The following is a 16,809-nucleotide window of genomic DNA, read 5'->3' as shown; positions in this document are numbered from 1 at the left end:
TAATTTAGTAAATTCACCGGAAGTGTTCGGTGGGAATGCTAGTTCTGAACGTCACATGCTAATGTAAAAAGCTGGTTTTTGATATAAATATGAACTTGATTGAACAAAACATGCATGTATTGTATAACATAATGTCCTAGGCGTGTCATCTGATGAAGATCATCAAAGGTTAGTGCTGCATTTAGCTGTGGTTTTGTTTTTTGTGACATTATATGCTAGCTTGAAAAATGGGTGTCTGATTATTTCTGGCTGGGTACTCTGCTGACATAATCTAATGTTTTGCTTTCGCTGTAAAGCCTTCTTGAAATCGGACAGTGTGGTTAGATAAAGGAGAGTCTTGTCTTTAAAATGGTGTAAAATAGTCATATGTTTGAAAAATTGAAGTTTTTGGATTTTTGAGGAATTTGTAATTCGCGCCACGCCTATCATTGGATATTGGAGCAGGTGTTCCGCTAGCGGAACGTCTAGATGTAAGAGGTTCATCCTCTATATCAAATTTCAGCCAGATCGCCCAGCCAACCTGAGCTGCCTTCACGCCAACCCCCACTCGTCTAGTCAATAACTGAACTCTCTCACCAACTTCCTTTCCATTTTTTTTATGTCTCAATGGAAAGGTTTGGAAAACAAAAGTTGAATGAAAACACACATGCATCTACACATTAACACACAGGAACAATACACCCTCCATATAATTCATATTATATGCCTAATAGTACTGTAGAGCACTTTTTACTTGCACACAATATAGCTGGGTCACCCCGTCTCAGCATTAGGATCTTAGTGAAACATTAATTATTGGTTTCAGGTGTGTTAGACCAAGGCCAGAGAGACAACAGTAAAGCAGACCCCCAGGGCTAGGACTGAGAAGCCCAGCAGCTAGGGATTGCCTAAATAGGTATCTCCCCTGATGTGGGCATGTTTTCAATACAGACTCCTTTTGTCGTACAGTATTCCATATAAGGCATCCAGACCTTATGAAAGTAGCACAGTATACCTTTATTCTTATAACAAATCTAGTGATACTGTACATAACTTGACATACATACATAACATAACTTCTTCCATACATTGTGGGAGGATAACCATCCTTCCAATTAATGGCAATGTCACGTCCTGACCAGTATAGGGGTTATTTGTGATTGTAGTTTGTTCAGGACGTGGCAGAGGGTATTTGTTTTATGTGGTTCGGGGTGGTGGTTTGTTTAGAAGGGTGTTTGATTTATTATTTCTGGGTTTTGGGTTATGTTCTATGTTTTTGTATTTCTATGTTCTTTCTAGTGTAGTAATTTCTATGTTAGGTAATTGGGTGTTGGACTCTCAATTGAAGGCAGGTGTTTGTAGTTGCCTTTGATTGAGAGTCCTATATATAGGGATGTGTTTTGTTTGTTAATGGTGGGTAGTTGTTTTTGCATTGCGTTGGTGTAGCCTGCAAAACTGTTTCATGTCGTCGTTTCTTTGTTTATTGTTTTTGGTGTTCACATTTAATAAATTATAATGTTGAGCACGCAACCCGCTGCGCCTTGGTCCTCTCTTCACGAAGACAGCCGTTACAGGCAATGCATTTATTAGCCACTATAAATGCTAGGTTACACAGTTTCTTCTGATAACAGTCACCAGTATCAACATTTCCAAGCAAACAAAATCAGGGAGAAGGGAGAATCTGTAGACATAATGAGATTAAAGAAAATACTCTTTGCCAGAATTCCGCCAGCCTTCACAAGTCCACAACATATGCAAATACAGTGCATTTGAAAAGTATTCAGACCCCTTGACTTTTTCCCCCCAAAATTACGTTATAGCCTTATTCTAAAATTGATTTAATATTGAATCAATCTACACACAATACCCCATAATGACAAAGTAAAAACAAGATTTAAGAAATACCTTATTTACATCAGAATTCAGACCCTTTGCTATGAGACTCGAAATTGAGATCAGGTTCACCCTGTTTCCATTGATCATCCTTGAGATGTTTCTACAACTTGATTGGAGTCCACCTGGGGTAAATTATAATGATTGGACATGATTTGGAAAGGCACACACCTGTCTACATAAGGTCCAACAGTTGACAGTGCATGTTAGACCAAAAATCAAGCCATGAGATCGAAGGAATTGTCTGTAGAACTCTGAGACAGGATTGTGTCGAGGCAGAGAACATAGTGGCCTCCATCATTCTTAAATGGAAGAAGTTTGGAACCATCAAGACTTTTCCTAGAGCTGGCCTCCTTCCAAATTGAGCTATCGGGGGAGAAGGGCCATGGTTAGGGAGGTGACCAAGAACCTGATGGTCACTCTGATAAAGCTCCAGAGTTCCTCTGTGGAGATGGGAGAACCTTCCAAAAGGATAACCATCTCTGCAGCACTCCACCAATCAGGCTTTACGGTAGAGTGGCCAGATGGAAGTCACTCCTCAGTAAAAGGCACATGACAGCCCGCTTGGAGTTTGTCAAAAGTCACCTGAAGACTGCAAACCATGAGAAACAAGATTCTCTGATCTGATGAAACCAAGATTGAACCGCCAGCGGGACACCTGTCGACAACTTCTGGCGAAATTGGAGGCCGCACAATTCAAATAAATAATCATAAAAATTATGCATATTAAACATTCAGGTACATATAAGTGTCTTATCGGTTAAAAGCTTAAAGTCTTGTTCATCTAACTGCATTGTCTAATTTACAATAGGCTTTACAGCGAAAGCATGCCATGCGATTGTTTGATGAAGCGCCCCACATCAAAATATTTTTCAACCAGCACAGGCTTCATAAAATCACAAAGAGCGATTAAATATTCACTTAATTTTGGAAAATCTTCCTCTGATTTGCAATCCAAAGGGTCCCACGTACAACATGCATGGTCGCTTAGTTAGATAAAATCCTTCTTTATATCCCAAAAAGTCAGTTTAGTTGGCGCCATCGATTTGAGTAAACCACTCGTTCAACATGCAGAGAAAGGAATCCAAAAAACAAGTCAAAATATGTTTATTTTTAATCCTCAGGTACCCTAAAATGTAATTAAACTATAATATTTCATACGGAAAAAAGTATGTTCAATAGAAAAGCAAAATAAGCAGGTGCGTGTCCTCTTCGTCGCGCACGCACAGACTGCTTTCCAACTCTGACTCCCAGTACCAAAACTCAAAATTCAAACAAAAGACTGTTGACATCTAGTTGAAGCCATAGGAATTGCAATCTGGGAGCTGGAATTGCATATGCCCCATAGCGTGGGCGTGGGCTTTCAAAAACAAAACATTCCGGTTGGTTTTTCTTTGGATTTACTCCTACCATATCAATTGTGTTATAGTCTCATACATTATTTTAACATTTCTACAAACTTCAAAGTGTTTTCTATCCAATGGTACCAATTATATGCATATCCTGGCTTCTGGGCCTGAGTAACAGGCAGTTTACTTTGGGCACGTCAGTCAGACAGGAAGTGGAGAAAAATAGACCCTAGCCTGAAGAAGCCTGAATGCCAAGCGTCACATCTGGAGGAAACCTGGCACCATCTCTACTGTGAAGCATGGTGGTGGCAGCATCAGCTGTGGGGGTGTCTTCCAGCAGCAGGGACTGGGAGACTAGTCAGGATCGAGGGAAATATTAACAAAGTACAGAGAGATCCTTGATGGAAACCTGCTCGAGCGCTCAGGCCTTCATACTGGGGAAAAGGTTCACCTTCCAACAGGACAATGACCCTAAGCACACAGCCAAGACAATGTAGAATTGGCTTCGGGACAAGTCTCTGAATGTCCTTGAATGGCCCAGTAAGAGCCCGGACTTGAACCCGATCAAACATCTCTGGAGAGACCTGAAAGTTGCTGTGCAGCTACGCTCCCCATCCAACCTGACAGACCTTGAGAGGACCTGCAGAGTAGATTTATGAGGGGGGGAAAAAACGTAACAACATTTGGAAAAAGTCAAGAAGTCTAAATAATTTCCAAATGCACTGTATGTCCCCTTTTGTGCTTTACACCTCCTGCAGAATAGTACAATTCCTGAGTGCATGATATTCAGTTTCACTGGCATATAGTACATTCTATGGATGGTCTTAAACTGCACTAATTTATGTCTGAGATTATATGAACATGATTGTCCATATCTGTATCCATTCATCTTCATCAATAGCTTCTCCCAGGTCTCCCTAACGTTTTTGTTTAGCATGTTTTGTGTCATCGGGAAAAACCTCTATCAATCCTTGATAAAGTTTGGAAATCACATTTGGAGGTTTGTCAGACTGACTTAAAATAGTATCTGGCTTGTCTAGTGTTTACTCTCTAGACAAACACTAGACAAGCCAGATACTATTTTAATAAGTCAGTCTGACAAACCTCCAAAGTTGATTTCCAAACTGTATCAAGGGTTAATAGAGGCTTTTCCCGATGACACAAAACATGCTAAACAAAAACGTGAGGAAGACCTGTCACAATCTGATCCTCCTAAAATGAGGCACGACAAATAATTCATTTGATGTACATTTATCTATTATATTATCTAAGAATAGAATAAATGGAAATGATCATTATTCCCAGATCCCTGACTGTAGCTGTAAGATTAAGATGCTGTCCTGTAGCTACCGTAGGTCCACCCATCAATTCAGACCCATAAGGCGGCGCACAATTGGTCCAGCATTGTCTGGTTTAGGGGAGAGTTTAGCCGGACGGGATTTCCTTGTCCCATCTCGCTCTCGCGACTCCTTGTGGCAGGCCGGGTGCCTGCAAGCTGACTTTGGTTGCCAGCTGGACGGTGTTTCCTCTGACACATTGGTGCGACTGGTTAACCAAGCAGTGTGTCAAGAAGCAGTCCGGCTTGGCAGGGTTGTTTCGGAGGACGAATGGCTCTCGCCGTTCGCCTCTCCCAAGTCCGTAGGGGAGTTGTAGCAATGGGACAAGACTGTAACTACCAATTGGGGAGGAAAAGGGGTAAAATAAATAAAAAAACAGAAAAAAGATTGTCTGGGATCCAACTTTGCACAAGTGGGTTGACAAAACTGAGCCCAAGGCTGAGATTTTCAATTAAATCTAAATGAGTGAATGACCAATGTATTTAAACTGTGATAATGTTACTAACAATTTTGAAAATGTGTTGAGGTGTTTTACAGAACAAGCTTGTACCACCACCTCCACCGATGGGGGTGTATGGAGATGTGATGCACACAAAATGTATGGTCGCATTTGTGTTTATGTATTGTTTCTTTGTATTTTGGAAGAATGCTTTTACTGAAAGGTCAGTCCTCCAAGGTTTTGCCATTGAGATGCATTTATACTACTGTTGGCCAGTAGGGGGCAGTGAGACGTGTTCGCTGCACACTGGGACCATATGCGATCCTGCACCTGTGTTCTCATAATTGAGAGAACCTTTGAAAGAGAAGCCATGTTCTCCTACTTTATCATTTATCCTATGTTACAGATCAGAAAAGTGCAAAAATACACTGAATACCACAATATAGTTTCGTAACTTGTCTGTTGAAGTGAAAAAATACACTGAATACCACAATATAGTTTGTAACTTGTCTGTTGAAGTAAATGTAATGGTTTTGAACAACATACTAATTGTACAACTTGGTACTAGACAGAAAATGCATGCCGAGGGTAAAATGAAATGATGGCGGTGCACTCCTTTGATCTAGAAAAAAATGTATCATTAACTCCTGAACATTTGTATTTTTGAAAAAGACACTTATATCCTCAGGGTTTAGAGAATTTTATGTTGTAACTGTGATGTTTAAGAACTTTGTAATTGGTGTACTGTAAATGTTAGAAAAGTGGTTAGATTTAGGAAAGAGTCTAGCTCGGGTTATCTGTTTGCTAGCTCTGGCCAGTTGGTTGCTTGCTTCGGTTAGCGCTATGCTAGCTTGTTCAGTCATTTTCCAATAATTAACATTAATGTCATTTTCAATAGTCTTGTCTTTCTATTAGTCCTTCTTACACTGGGTGAATGTATGGGTACGAAGTAACTTCTAATGAGTTATACCATTCTTTGAAGGCTTTCATGTTTTAGAGTCTCCTATGGGGCTACAGTGGGCTATAGTCAACTACATAATTATAACCTAAACAGGTTATTTCAAGTTAAGAGTAAATGTGTTTGGGGAATAAATGTAATGCATTTTCAAATGTAAATTAGATTGGAATTTAATCATTTTAATGTGTAAATTGATGTATTTTTGATATGTTTATGAAGTAATATGTCAAGGATTTATGAAACATTATTAAATACACTTAAAAAAATAAAAAAAATAAAAAAAATTTGAAACACAATGAAAAGACAGAAAAAGACGATTTGCACTTGAGAGAAAGTTGAATAAAATAATGCAGAGAACCTTTGAAAGTGAAGCCACGTTCTCCTGTTTCATCATTTATCCTGTGTTACAGGAACTATTATCTGCTGCACCATTCCCAAAACTGGAACCTGTAACAGATATCTGGGGAACTCTGGCAGTTGCCCCAAAGGAGTGAATTCTTTCTCCATGAAAGCAGGTGAATATTGTTTTAGACTACATGAGGTTTAACTCCAAGACTGTGTCAGCCAATCATAGCTTTCTCTGTTGATCTCCTGCTAACATATTTCCCACTAACAGCAGGTCCATGGGGCAGCAGATACCCTACAATGCATTACACTGATGGGACCAACTCAAAGCCTCCAAGCTAGGGGCCTGGACCACTCACTCAACAGCTCTCTGGCCTGCCATCTCCCTCACACTTTGACCTCATGGCACCAATGGTTGTGCCACTTGACACTCTATCCTATTGAGGTACTGTATGACTCTGGAAAATCCTTCCAAACTTAATCCAATCATTTAGTGAGCTTTTTCTTTAACATAGCATATGGCTGAAGTAGCAGGGATGTTAGCGATTTTATTTTTGCCGCACAGGCCACTTGCCCAGAGTGAATTTGCCCATATCCAGAAGTGGATTTTTCTGCATAAAAACACTTTTATTCAAATACTCTCTTTTAAATATCTGTCTCTCAGTACATAACTAATACATAAAGCAGTTAGTAGCAGCATTACCTAGCAATCCACATTGGCTATATTCCCTTAAAAAACGCACACATGCCAATGGTTATCTAAGAAAGCAGTTAAGGTGATTTCATCGACATGAAAACAGAATAGAATTTGTTTAAAAAATATATATACATAATTTCAAGTACAACATTTTCGGTTGGACGAAAACACAATGGTCAACTCAGCCTTCTGCTCAACAGAGAGTAGCCAAATTACTTTCTCTTGTCTGAATATCCCTATCTCTGTCTCAGGGTACTTCATTGGAACTTTTACACTGAGCACCTCTGACCCATAGAACACTACCATGGTTGGCAACTTGTTTGATTAATGTTCCCTGTTAGTGTCTCTGACTCTATCAGCTTTTCCCTCCATTTTGAAAGGCTGTTGTGCTGCTGATTGTGGATTTCTTAAGCTCTATCCTCATGGACTGGCTCTCTGCTCTCATTCCTCCAGACATCCCCAGAACTCCCAGCATGGTTTTGCCCGTCTTCAGGCTCTTGGAGATGGGGATACGGGTGAGCCCTGCCCGGGATGGGTGGGCATCATGCCCAGGCTGGGAGATGCAGGGATAGAGAGAGGATAGAAAGAGGCAAGGGTGAGAGGAGAGGCCACAACAGAGAGGGGTAGAAGGGGGGGTAGAAGAAAATGATCAATTAATAAGGGAAAATATATGACAACATTTCCCTTCGAGAACATTTACTATATGACCTGTAAATATTTAGTCCTTCTTTCAAGACCAAGTGAAGGAGTACTGTTTCTGTCAGGCTATCCATCCACCCAACAAAGACCTCATTATACCGACTGCTCAGTGAGACGGCACCGTGTCGCCCATCAATATGCTACGTAACAGAAAGGAAAGTCCATGTCCACAATCTTCCAAAATTATTGTTTTGCCAGTTCATAAACATAATAATTTTATACATTTCCTTTAATTGGGGGTGAAGAGGGTTAATACAACATCAAAATGTATAAGCTTGAAGGAGTGAGTTACAGTTTAACATAATAGCCAGGGGAATTTGTGTTCTGAGGAGACTCACCACAGCTTGTGTTGGTCTGGCAGGGGTGGACGTGACTGGAGTGATGGTGATGCTGCTCATCATTTTACTGGGTGTGGTTTTGAGGGCTGCAGTGCTGTGGCGAGGGGAGCGCAACACTGTGCCTGTGGATAACGTCATCTCTCTGTTACACTCCGTTGCCACGCCGACAGGCCTAACCACCACCTTGGGGCCTGTGTTGTTGTGGCTCTCAGAGGGGCCCTTATGGAACTGGGAGCCATGCAGGTGGATGTGGATCTTATTGTCCTCTGTGGTGGTGATGATACTGGCGTTGGAGTTGTACTTCCTGATCTGCGTGGGGACCATCTGTTTCTCAGGGGTCACCTTGAACATTGCCTGGGCCATGGTCATCTCATGGAGCTCTGGGGAGGCGGACATGTTGGACAGCATGGATGTGCTGACCGTCATGATGGATATAGGTGACATGGGCCTGCCTGAGGAGGAAGAGGAGGAGGAAGATGAGGAGGCCCTGCTGCACTCTGGCGACTTGGCCCTGGAGATGGTAGTGATGCTGACTGGGGACTTGGCCCTCTCTGGTCCCCCTGGCCCGGCGCTGGCTCTGCCCCTTGAAGAGGTGGTGGTGTGGGTGTGGGTGGGAATGATGGTAATCCGAGACTTCTGGTGGACCTGTAGGGTGGGACTGAGGTTGGAGCTGGAGTAAAGGTCCTCAGCAGTGGGACTGCTGATCTCCAAGGTAGCCATGCTGTTCTGGTGGTCTGGGGTCACTCTGATGCGTAAAGGCTGCCCTTCCTTTTGGGACATGGTCAGCTCAGAATGCATGGATTCACTGTTGATAGCCACAGACTTGTCCACATTACCACCCTGAGGAATATTTTCCCTCTTCCGCATCGATGGAATCCAAGACTTCTTCATGCTGAAGTCAGCTGCAGCAGAGAGTGAGAAGTGTTCTTGACCACCAGCTTTCTCTGTGGGTTTCTTGAGGCACTTCTGTCGAAGGTTACTCATGATGTGATTCTCTTCCTGGACAGACTTCCTGATGAACACAGCTGGGGTGTCCTCTTCTGCCATCTCAGTGGCCAATGCATCAGTCTGCACTCCAGTGGACGCCATGGCGATGTCCACCATCCTCCTCCCATTCAGGCTGGGTCGTAGAGTGCGGCTGTGGCGCTTGGTCACCTCCAGCTCTTTGGTGAGGTGGAGGACCTCAATGCTCATCTTGTTCTTCTTCTCCTTTTCCTCTAGGAACCTCTGCTGGAGGAAGGAGTAGTTCACTTGGAGCTGAGAGAGCTGGTCTTTTTTGTTCATCAGCTCATGGATCTTCTCCTTGAGGGCTACTATGTCATTCTGCAAGTCTCTGGTTTTGGCCTCTTCCGTCTTGTAGCGCTGTCGTAGGTCCACTTCTTGGCTCTCCACCTCTCCTTTCTCTATGCCTTTATTCAGGGCAATCTGACTCTTCATCTCCTCCACATGCTGGGAAAGAATGTGGGCCTTGTTTTGTTCGGTCATGAACTTTTTCTCCAGCAGGTCGTACTGATCCTCTGTCTTTATCAAATCTCCCTCCACAACCTCCAGCTGCTTGAGGCGTTTTTTTAACCTCTCTATTTCAAATGTTAGCTCCTTCACCCTGTTGTACTCTTTCGAACCCCCATCTGACAAGCTTCCCAGTTCCCTCTTTGCTTTGTTCTTTTTGCCAATATTTCCTTCCTCCTCCAATCCATCTAACCTCTTGTTCATTTGGCTGACTTTCGAGCTAAGATCCTTACTCTTTTCCATTTCACATGCAAGCCTAGTACTAAGCTCTCCTTTCTCTCTGGTGAGGATCCCTACCTTGGCTTCCATCTCTGATTTCAACTTCAGGAGCTTTTTACTCTCCTCTATTAATCTCTCAGTCACTTCCATAACCTTGCCCTGCTCAGCCTTGAACATCTTACTCAAATCATAATTCTTGTCCTCTAACTTCATTCTCTCCATCATATTTTTCCTCTCATCAACCATTACCACAGTGAATGACTTCAGCTTCGCCAGGTCATCTTTAAGGCTCTGCTCAGTCTTTTCCAGTCTCAGCTCAGAAGATTCCATCTCTTTCATGCGTATCTTAACTGCTACCAGTTCATCGGTGAGCTCCTTCGACATGCCCTTCCCTCTCTCCAGAGTGGAGCGTAACTCGGAGCACTCTGCCTTGCTGGCGTCGAACTCCCCCTCTAGTCTCTCCAGCTTCACCATCCTTCTCTGGAGCTTCTCCACCTGCAGTTTGAGTTCTTTCCTTTGGCTCTCCTCTTCCTGCAGCCTCTTTCTCATCTCCCTGTACTGGACCTCTGCCTTGGTGATTTCCTCGTCCTGCCCTTTCATCTCAAATACCTGTTTGCGGAAGTTCTCCAGTTCTGTCATTAGGTTAGAGTTCCCACACTCCCCTTTGCTGATCTTATCCCTCAGCTCATGCAACTCCTTTTCTGACCTCCTCAGTGCTGCGTTGCTCTCCTCCAGCTTGTGGGTGAGTCCAGACAGCTTGGCATCCAGCTGGTGGTTCTGGCACTCCTGGCTGACCAGCTTGGCTGTCATCTCCTCTTGCTCCTGGGTGAACTTGGCCTGGTGTTCCTTCAGCTTGCCTTCCAAGCTCAGGGCCCTCTGGCAGTCCTCCTGTGCTCGGCCGCTGGTGTCGTTCAGGGTCTGCTCCCTCTCCTGCAGCTGCTGTTTCAGCTCCTGGACCCTCTGGCTCTGCTGGTCCATCTGCTCCAGGTGGAGTTGCCGCTCATCCACCAGCATCATGGCAAAGGACTTCAGTTTGACCAGCTCCTCTCTTACCTTCTCCAGACGCTTGGTGTGCTCCTTCTCTTTACGCACCTGGTAGGCTTTCTCATTCTCCAGCAATCTCTTCAATCTGCGGAGAGAGAAAAAAACTATAGATGAAGGATAAGTAAGGATGTGTGTAATGTTTTGTTGCACTGTACATCCTGGAAGTAACAGTGTTTCATATGGTGTATCATACTGTATCACAAAGAAAAATATAATGTCTAAATGTTTCACTTTAGCCAAGCTTAATACTTTGTATCACAAGCATGTTTTGAATTTCTACAGAAATGTCAAACCATAGAACATTTGATTCACATGACAGAAGTGATTGAACTCATTGTTCAGTAAGCTGCCATGAAAGGTACAGTGTTTAAGATACCATTTATTTACAATATATAACTACTGGTATTCAGTGCTGCAACATACTCTTTGTGATGAATGCATGCATACATCAATCTAAAGATATACATTATTTTCTCATGCTCCCAATTAATGAACCTGGTAGATGTTAAATGAACACAGAGGAAATCAAGCTCTATTACTGCAGAATGGATGGTCAGGATAAAGCAGGATACATTTAAAAAAAAAAGTTCACAGGGAACCACAGTGATGGTCAGATCAGAGACTGATGGTTCAACATTTTTCTATTTATCCTGCTTTATCCTGACCATCCATTATGCAGTAATAGAGCTTGATTTCCTCTGTGTTCAAAGAACTGCAGCACACTGAAAGAGCTAGTACACTAGGAAAAATGGCCAAAAACTCCCTCACTGTTTTCCATCCTTGCTTCTGGAATCAAGACTGAGAAAACTGAAAGTTTGACTAAACCGCCACTGAGCAATCTTCTTTTCTCTCTGCTTCTTTTTCTGCTGTGCATGTCCATATGAGGAAGACAGAGGAAGCCTGTAACAAGTTACATGCAAAAGACACTGAATGGATAGTTGTCTTGGGAACATTCCATCTTTTGCCTGAAGTGCACACTATATATAAAAATACAGTTCATCTCACACTGAGGTGCAATATCAAGCGAGAAACACATTCTGACGACAGTCCATATCATGTCAGCAGAAACAGCTGAACTCTAAACAACTTAGACACCATTCAAAACTTACCCACTATTCTTGATGCATTACAGGAGAGTCTATGTCTAACATGTTTGCCATAGTAGAGGATCCACTCCAAGTTCAGAGTTGGCATAGCCCCCTTTTACACTGGAACTCTACCATCACATTCCAAGCATGTCATCAGGACAATGAAAGGTGAATAAAAATGTTGTGTAGCACCGGACCTTTAGCTGGTCACCTCGCCCATATTCGGCAGGCAGAGCTCTGTGGGGCTCTGGTTTAGACTGTGAGAGGGTGGGAGGGACCCTGGCCAGAGGGTAGGAGGGACCCTGCCCAGAGGAGGGTGTTCTCTACACTCCTCCTCAATTTGTTTCCCCCTTTTTTGTGTTCACTTACAGGCAATGCGGAGCTTGTTTCAAGGGAAAGGGCTCCTACACACAGGCTGTCACAATAGCCTATTTACACAAGTAATTCAGACACACAGTACATCTTACTCAGTCATGTCTCCATTATTGAAGTTATTTCTTATATTAATTAAAGTGGTTTCTATAGAGACAGCGCTGTTTTGGCTAAGCCAAATTATGTTAATGGAAAACAATGCAAAGTACCCACATGAAAAAAGACTATTGTGTACTATGGTCGAAATACTGTAGTATTACTATATTAATACACTATAGTACACTGTTTCTGCAGACTTTACAGTAGTATTCACTGTTGTCTTCTTGCGGACATGACTGTAGAATACTATAGTATTCACTATAGTGTTTTTGCAAACTTGACTGTACTACAGTATTCAATATTTTTGTGTACATGACTGTAGTACACTATAATATTCACTGAAGTGTTTTTGCGGACATGACTGTAGTATAGTTTAGTATTGACTGTAGTGTTTTGCACACTTTACTGTAGTATTCACTGTCATTTTTTTGCGGACCTGGCTGTAGTATGCTGTCAGGGACGGCTCTAGCCTTTTGGTGGCCCTAAGTGAGATTTGGTTGACGGCGGAGAGAAAAATGCACGTTTTAAAGTATCTTCCTGCAATTCTACAAGAGAAAGTTTTAAAGCAAGTTTTTTTTCTCAGTTCTACACATTTTACCATGACTTATGCAATGTTAATGATATACAGTATGAGTGAGAGTGACTAACACAATCAATGGGGGCCCCCTGGAGGTTAGGGACCCTGGGCAATTGCCCTACATGTTTTTTCTTTAGTCCCATGTTTTGTCATGTTATTTTTGGCTCATTTGACCCCATATTCACTTTTTGCAATTTGTACAGCCGGTCCTGGAATCCCCTGAAGCTTGTCTGTGTGTGTTTTACAGCAGATCAACCGACATCTTCGTGTTCGTCGGTCTCCCTTTTCGTTATTGGTGACATATTGCTTTGTAACGGTTCAGTCTGGACAGTTGGTTTTGTGAGAAGACCTCTTCGAAGTCAGGACGTCCACGACAGAGTCCAGACGACTGCCGTAAAGCGCGTGGATGTTGTAGAGTCAAACAACCGATTCCGTCGCGTGCCTGAGAGTCTCCCTTTTGATATTGGTGACATATTATTTGATATTGGTTTGGGTTTTACAGACGATTTCATGTCCATTTTCTTGTCCAGATCCTCATGTGTAGAAAAAGTCAGCTTTCACAAAACCCATGTTATGGAATGGGCGCAATAGCCTCTTTTATAACAGTAGAAAGAGGGGATTGAGCTGCTGACTCTACAAGAAACGGTAAGTCTCTAGCATAAACACACTATTCAAAATGACTTCACTCTTTGATGCTGAAGAGCATCTATTGACTTTAGGGTTAACTGTAGTCCCACAGTAGATGCACATCACCATAACCTTCACTCAAACCTCCATTTTCTTTTATTTAACCAGGCAAGTCAGTTAAGAACAAATTCTTATTTACTCATCCCAGCTGCCCACTGCTCTGAGGCTAGGAAACACTGATACCACCAATAAATCCACTATAATTGAGAATTTCAATAAGCGTTTCTCTTCCGTTGGCAATGCCTGGTTTACCAACTACTTTTCTGATAGAGTTCAGTATGTCAAATCGGAGGGCCTGTTGTCCGGACCTCTGGCAGTCTCTATGGGGGTGCCGCAGGGTTCAATTCTCGGGCCGAATCTCTTCTCTGTATACATCAATGATGTCGCTCTTGCTGCTGGTGATTCTCTGATCCACCTCTACGCAGACGACACCATTCTGTATACTTCTGGCCCCTCTTTGGACACTGTGTTAACTAACCTCCAGACGAGCTTCAATGCTGTACAACTCTCCTTCCGTGGCCTCCAACTGCTGTTAAATGCAAGTAAAACTAAATGCATGCTATTCAATCGATCACTGCCCGCACCTGCCCGTCCGTCCAGCATCATTACTCTGGACGGCTCTGACACCTAGGTGTCTGGTTAGACTGTAAACTCTCCTTCCAGACTCACATTAAGCATCTCCAATCCAAAATTAAATCTAGAATCGGCTTCCTACATCGCAACAAAGCATCCTTCACTCATGCTGCCAAACATACCCTCGTAAAACTGACCATCCTACCGATCCTCGACTCCGGCGATGTCATCTATAAAATAGCCTCCAACACTCTACTCAACAAATTGGATGCAGTCTATCACAGTGCCATCCGTTTTGTAACCAAAGCCCCATACACTACCCACCACTGCAACCTGTACGCTCTCATTGGTTGGCCCTCGCTTCATACTCGTCGCCAAACCCACTGGCTACAGGTTATCTACAAGTCTCTGCTAGGTAAAGCCCCGCCTTATCTCAGCTCACTGGTCACCATAGCAGCACCCACTCGTAGCACACGCTCCAGCAGGTATATCTCACTGGTCACCCCCAAAGCTAATTCCTCCTTTGGTCGCCTTTCCATCCAGTTCTCTGCTGCCAATGACTGGAACGAACTGCAAAAAAATCTCTGAAGCTGGAGACTCATATCTCCCTCACTAGCTTTAAGCACCAGCTGTCAGAGCAGCTCACAGATCACTGCACCTGTACATAGCCCATCTGTAAACAGCCCATCTATCTACCTACCTCATCCCCATACTGTATTTATTTATTTATCTTGCTCCTTTGCACCCCAGTATCTATACTTGCACATTCATCTTCTGCACATCCGCCATTCCAGTGTTTAATTGCAATATTGTAATTACTTCACCACCATGGCCTATTTATTACCTTAACTCCCTTATCTTACCTCATTTGCACTAACTGTATATAGACTTTTTGTTTTCTTTATTTTCTACTGTATTATTGACTGTATGTTTTTGTTTATTCCATGTGTAACTCTGTGTTGTTGTATGTGTCAAATTGCTATGCTTTATCTTGGCCAGGTCGCAGTTGCAAATGAGAACTTGTTCTCAACCTGCCTACCTGGTTAAATAAAGATGAAATAAAAAATAAATAAAAAGGGACTTGGTCTAGCAACCTTTCGGTTACTGGCCCAACACTCTAACCACTAGGCTACCTGCCGCTCAATCAGTTAGTCTTGTAACTGAAGAATATTGTGTGACTGCCTAGGAAACAAAGTTTTGGTCAGTGTTTCCCTGGGCACCCTTATTATGGAAGGAAATGTATAAAAGCTCGCCTTGGTCATGTTCCGGTGAGAGCTCTTGGTCATGTTCCCGTGTGTGTGTGTGTGTGTGTGTGTGTGTGTGTGTGTGTGTGTGTGTGTGTGTGTGTGTGTGTGTGTGTGTGTGTGTGTGTGTGTGTGTGTGTGTGTGTGTGTGCGTGTGTGGTGTTGGTTTACTTCTGTGGGCAATCATTTTGTGACCATGCTGTCGTGAAGAAATGGTTGGCGTGTGGTTCATTTGTTCTGAATAGTATGTGTTGAGTTTTGACCATCAGTGAATGTACTTGTGTGATAATATTCAACATTATGTAAAGCCACTGCAATAATGTCCATTTTCTTTTTCAGTTGGTTTGTTTGGAGTGGCTTTGCTGGTTTGAGGTCCAGGCAGTTTATTGGCAGCGCCCTCCAATTAAGTGACTGTCTTTAAGTAAGGTCATTTGTATTTTTAAAATATCTATTGATGTAAATGCAGTGGTTAATGGTTTATTTTCTAACATCAGTAGTGCAGTATTCTTTGTCATCGTTATCAATCGTCTTGTGAACTAGGTCAGCTGGATTTCTGTGAAAGCACTGTTGCATTTCAGAAAGCTATCTAGTGGAAATCATTTTGGTGTACTCTTGTTAATGTTATTTCCCCGTCAAACAAGCAAACCTAATCCTCTAAGCTTTAAAAAACCTTGCTTGTTCCTTACCTGCCTCTGTACTGTTTCTCTTTTAATGGGCCTAGAACCTGTCTGGTCCGTTGCATTGCTCAACTGTTGAATTAACTCAATAGGTGGTATGTCGGGAACCTGTGTCTTATGTTCTGGTTGAGCTGTTCCCCTCATTAAATGGTAACTGTCATAGTCTTTTAGATGGCAGGTGTTACTACAATATACTAGTTATGTCTGCAAAACACTAGTGAATACTACAGCATAATACAGGCATGTCTGCAAAAACACAACAGTAAATACTACAGGCATGAATTCTATGAATACTATAGTATACTACAATACCACATTATTTAGAGCATAGTATTTTTTCATGTGAGTAACAAGTTTAAAATGTACACTGAAGAAAAATATAAATACAACATGAAACAATTTCAAAGATTTTACTGAGTTACAATTTAAATAAATAAATTAGGCCCTAATCTATAATTCACATGACTGGGAATACAGATATGCATCTGTTGGTCACAGATACCTTTAAAAAAAAAAAAGTAGGAGCGTGGATCAGATCGGAAGGGGCGTGGATCAGAACCAGTCAGTATCTGGTGTGACCACCATTTGCCTCATGTAGCGCGCAGATGATCAACAGCGTTGATCAGGCTGTTGATTGTGGCGTGTGGAATGTTGTCCCACTCCTCTTCAATAGTTGTGTGAAGTTT

The 16,809-nt window shown here is 42.5% G+C and overlaps 1 protein-coding gene across 1 annotated transcript in view; it reads right to left on the bottom strand.

Annotated features, from left to right (window-relative positions):
• Nucleotides 1-6,906: 6,906 nt before the first annotated feature.
• LOC106610770 (filamin-A-interacting protein 1) overlaps nucleotides 6,907-16,809 on the bottom strand; it is a 33,695-nt gene continuing 23,792 nt past the window's right edge. The window contains exons 5-6 of the mRNA XM_014210326.2: nucleotides 8,035-10,891; nucleotides 6,907-7,550 (exon numbers count right to left, since the gene is read on the bottom strand). Of these exons, the coding sequence (XP_014065801.1) occupies nucleotides 7,353-7,550; nucleotides 8,035-10,891 (3,055 nt within the window). The 3' untranslated portion in view covers nucleotides 6,907-7,352. The remainder of the gene's footprint in view (nucleotides 7,551-8,034; nucleotides 10,892-16,809) is intronic.

This window comes from Salmo salar, chromosome ssa09 (genome assembly GCF_905237065.1).
Source record: "Salmo salar chromosome ssa09, Ssal_v3.1, whole genome shotgun sequence".
Lineage (NCBI taxonomy): Eukaryota > Metazoa > Chordata > Actinopteri > Salmoniformes > Salmonidae > Salmo > Salmo salar.
Note: the sequence above shows the minus strand (reverse complement) of the source record. Positions and strands in the feature narration are given on the sequence as shown.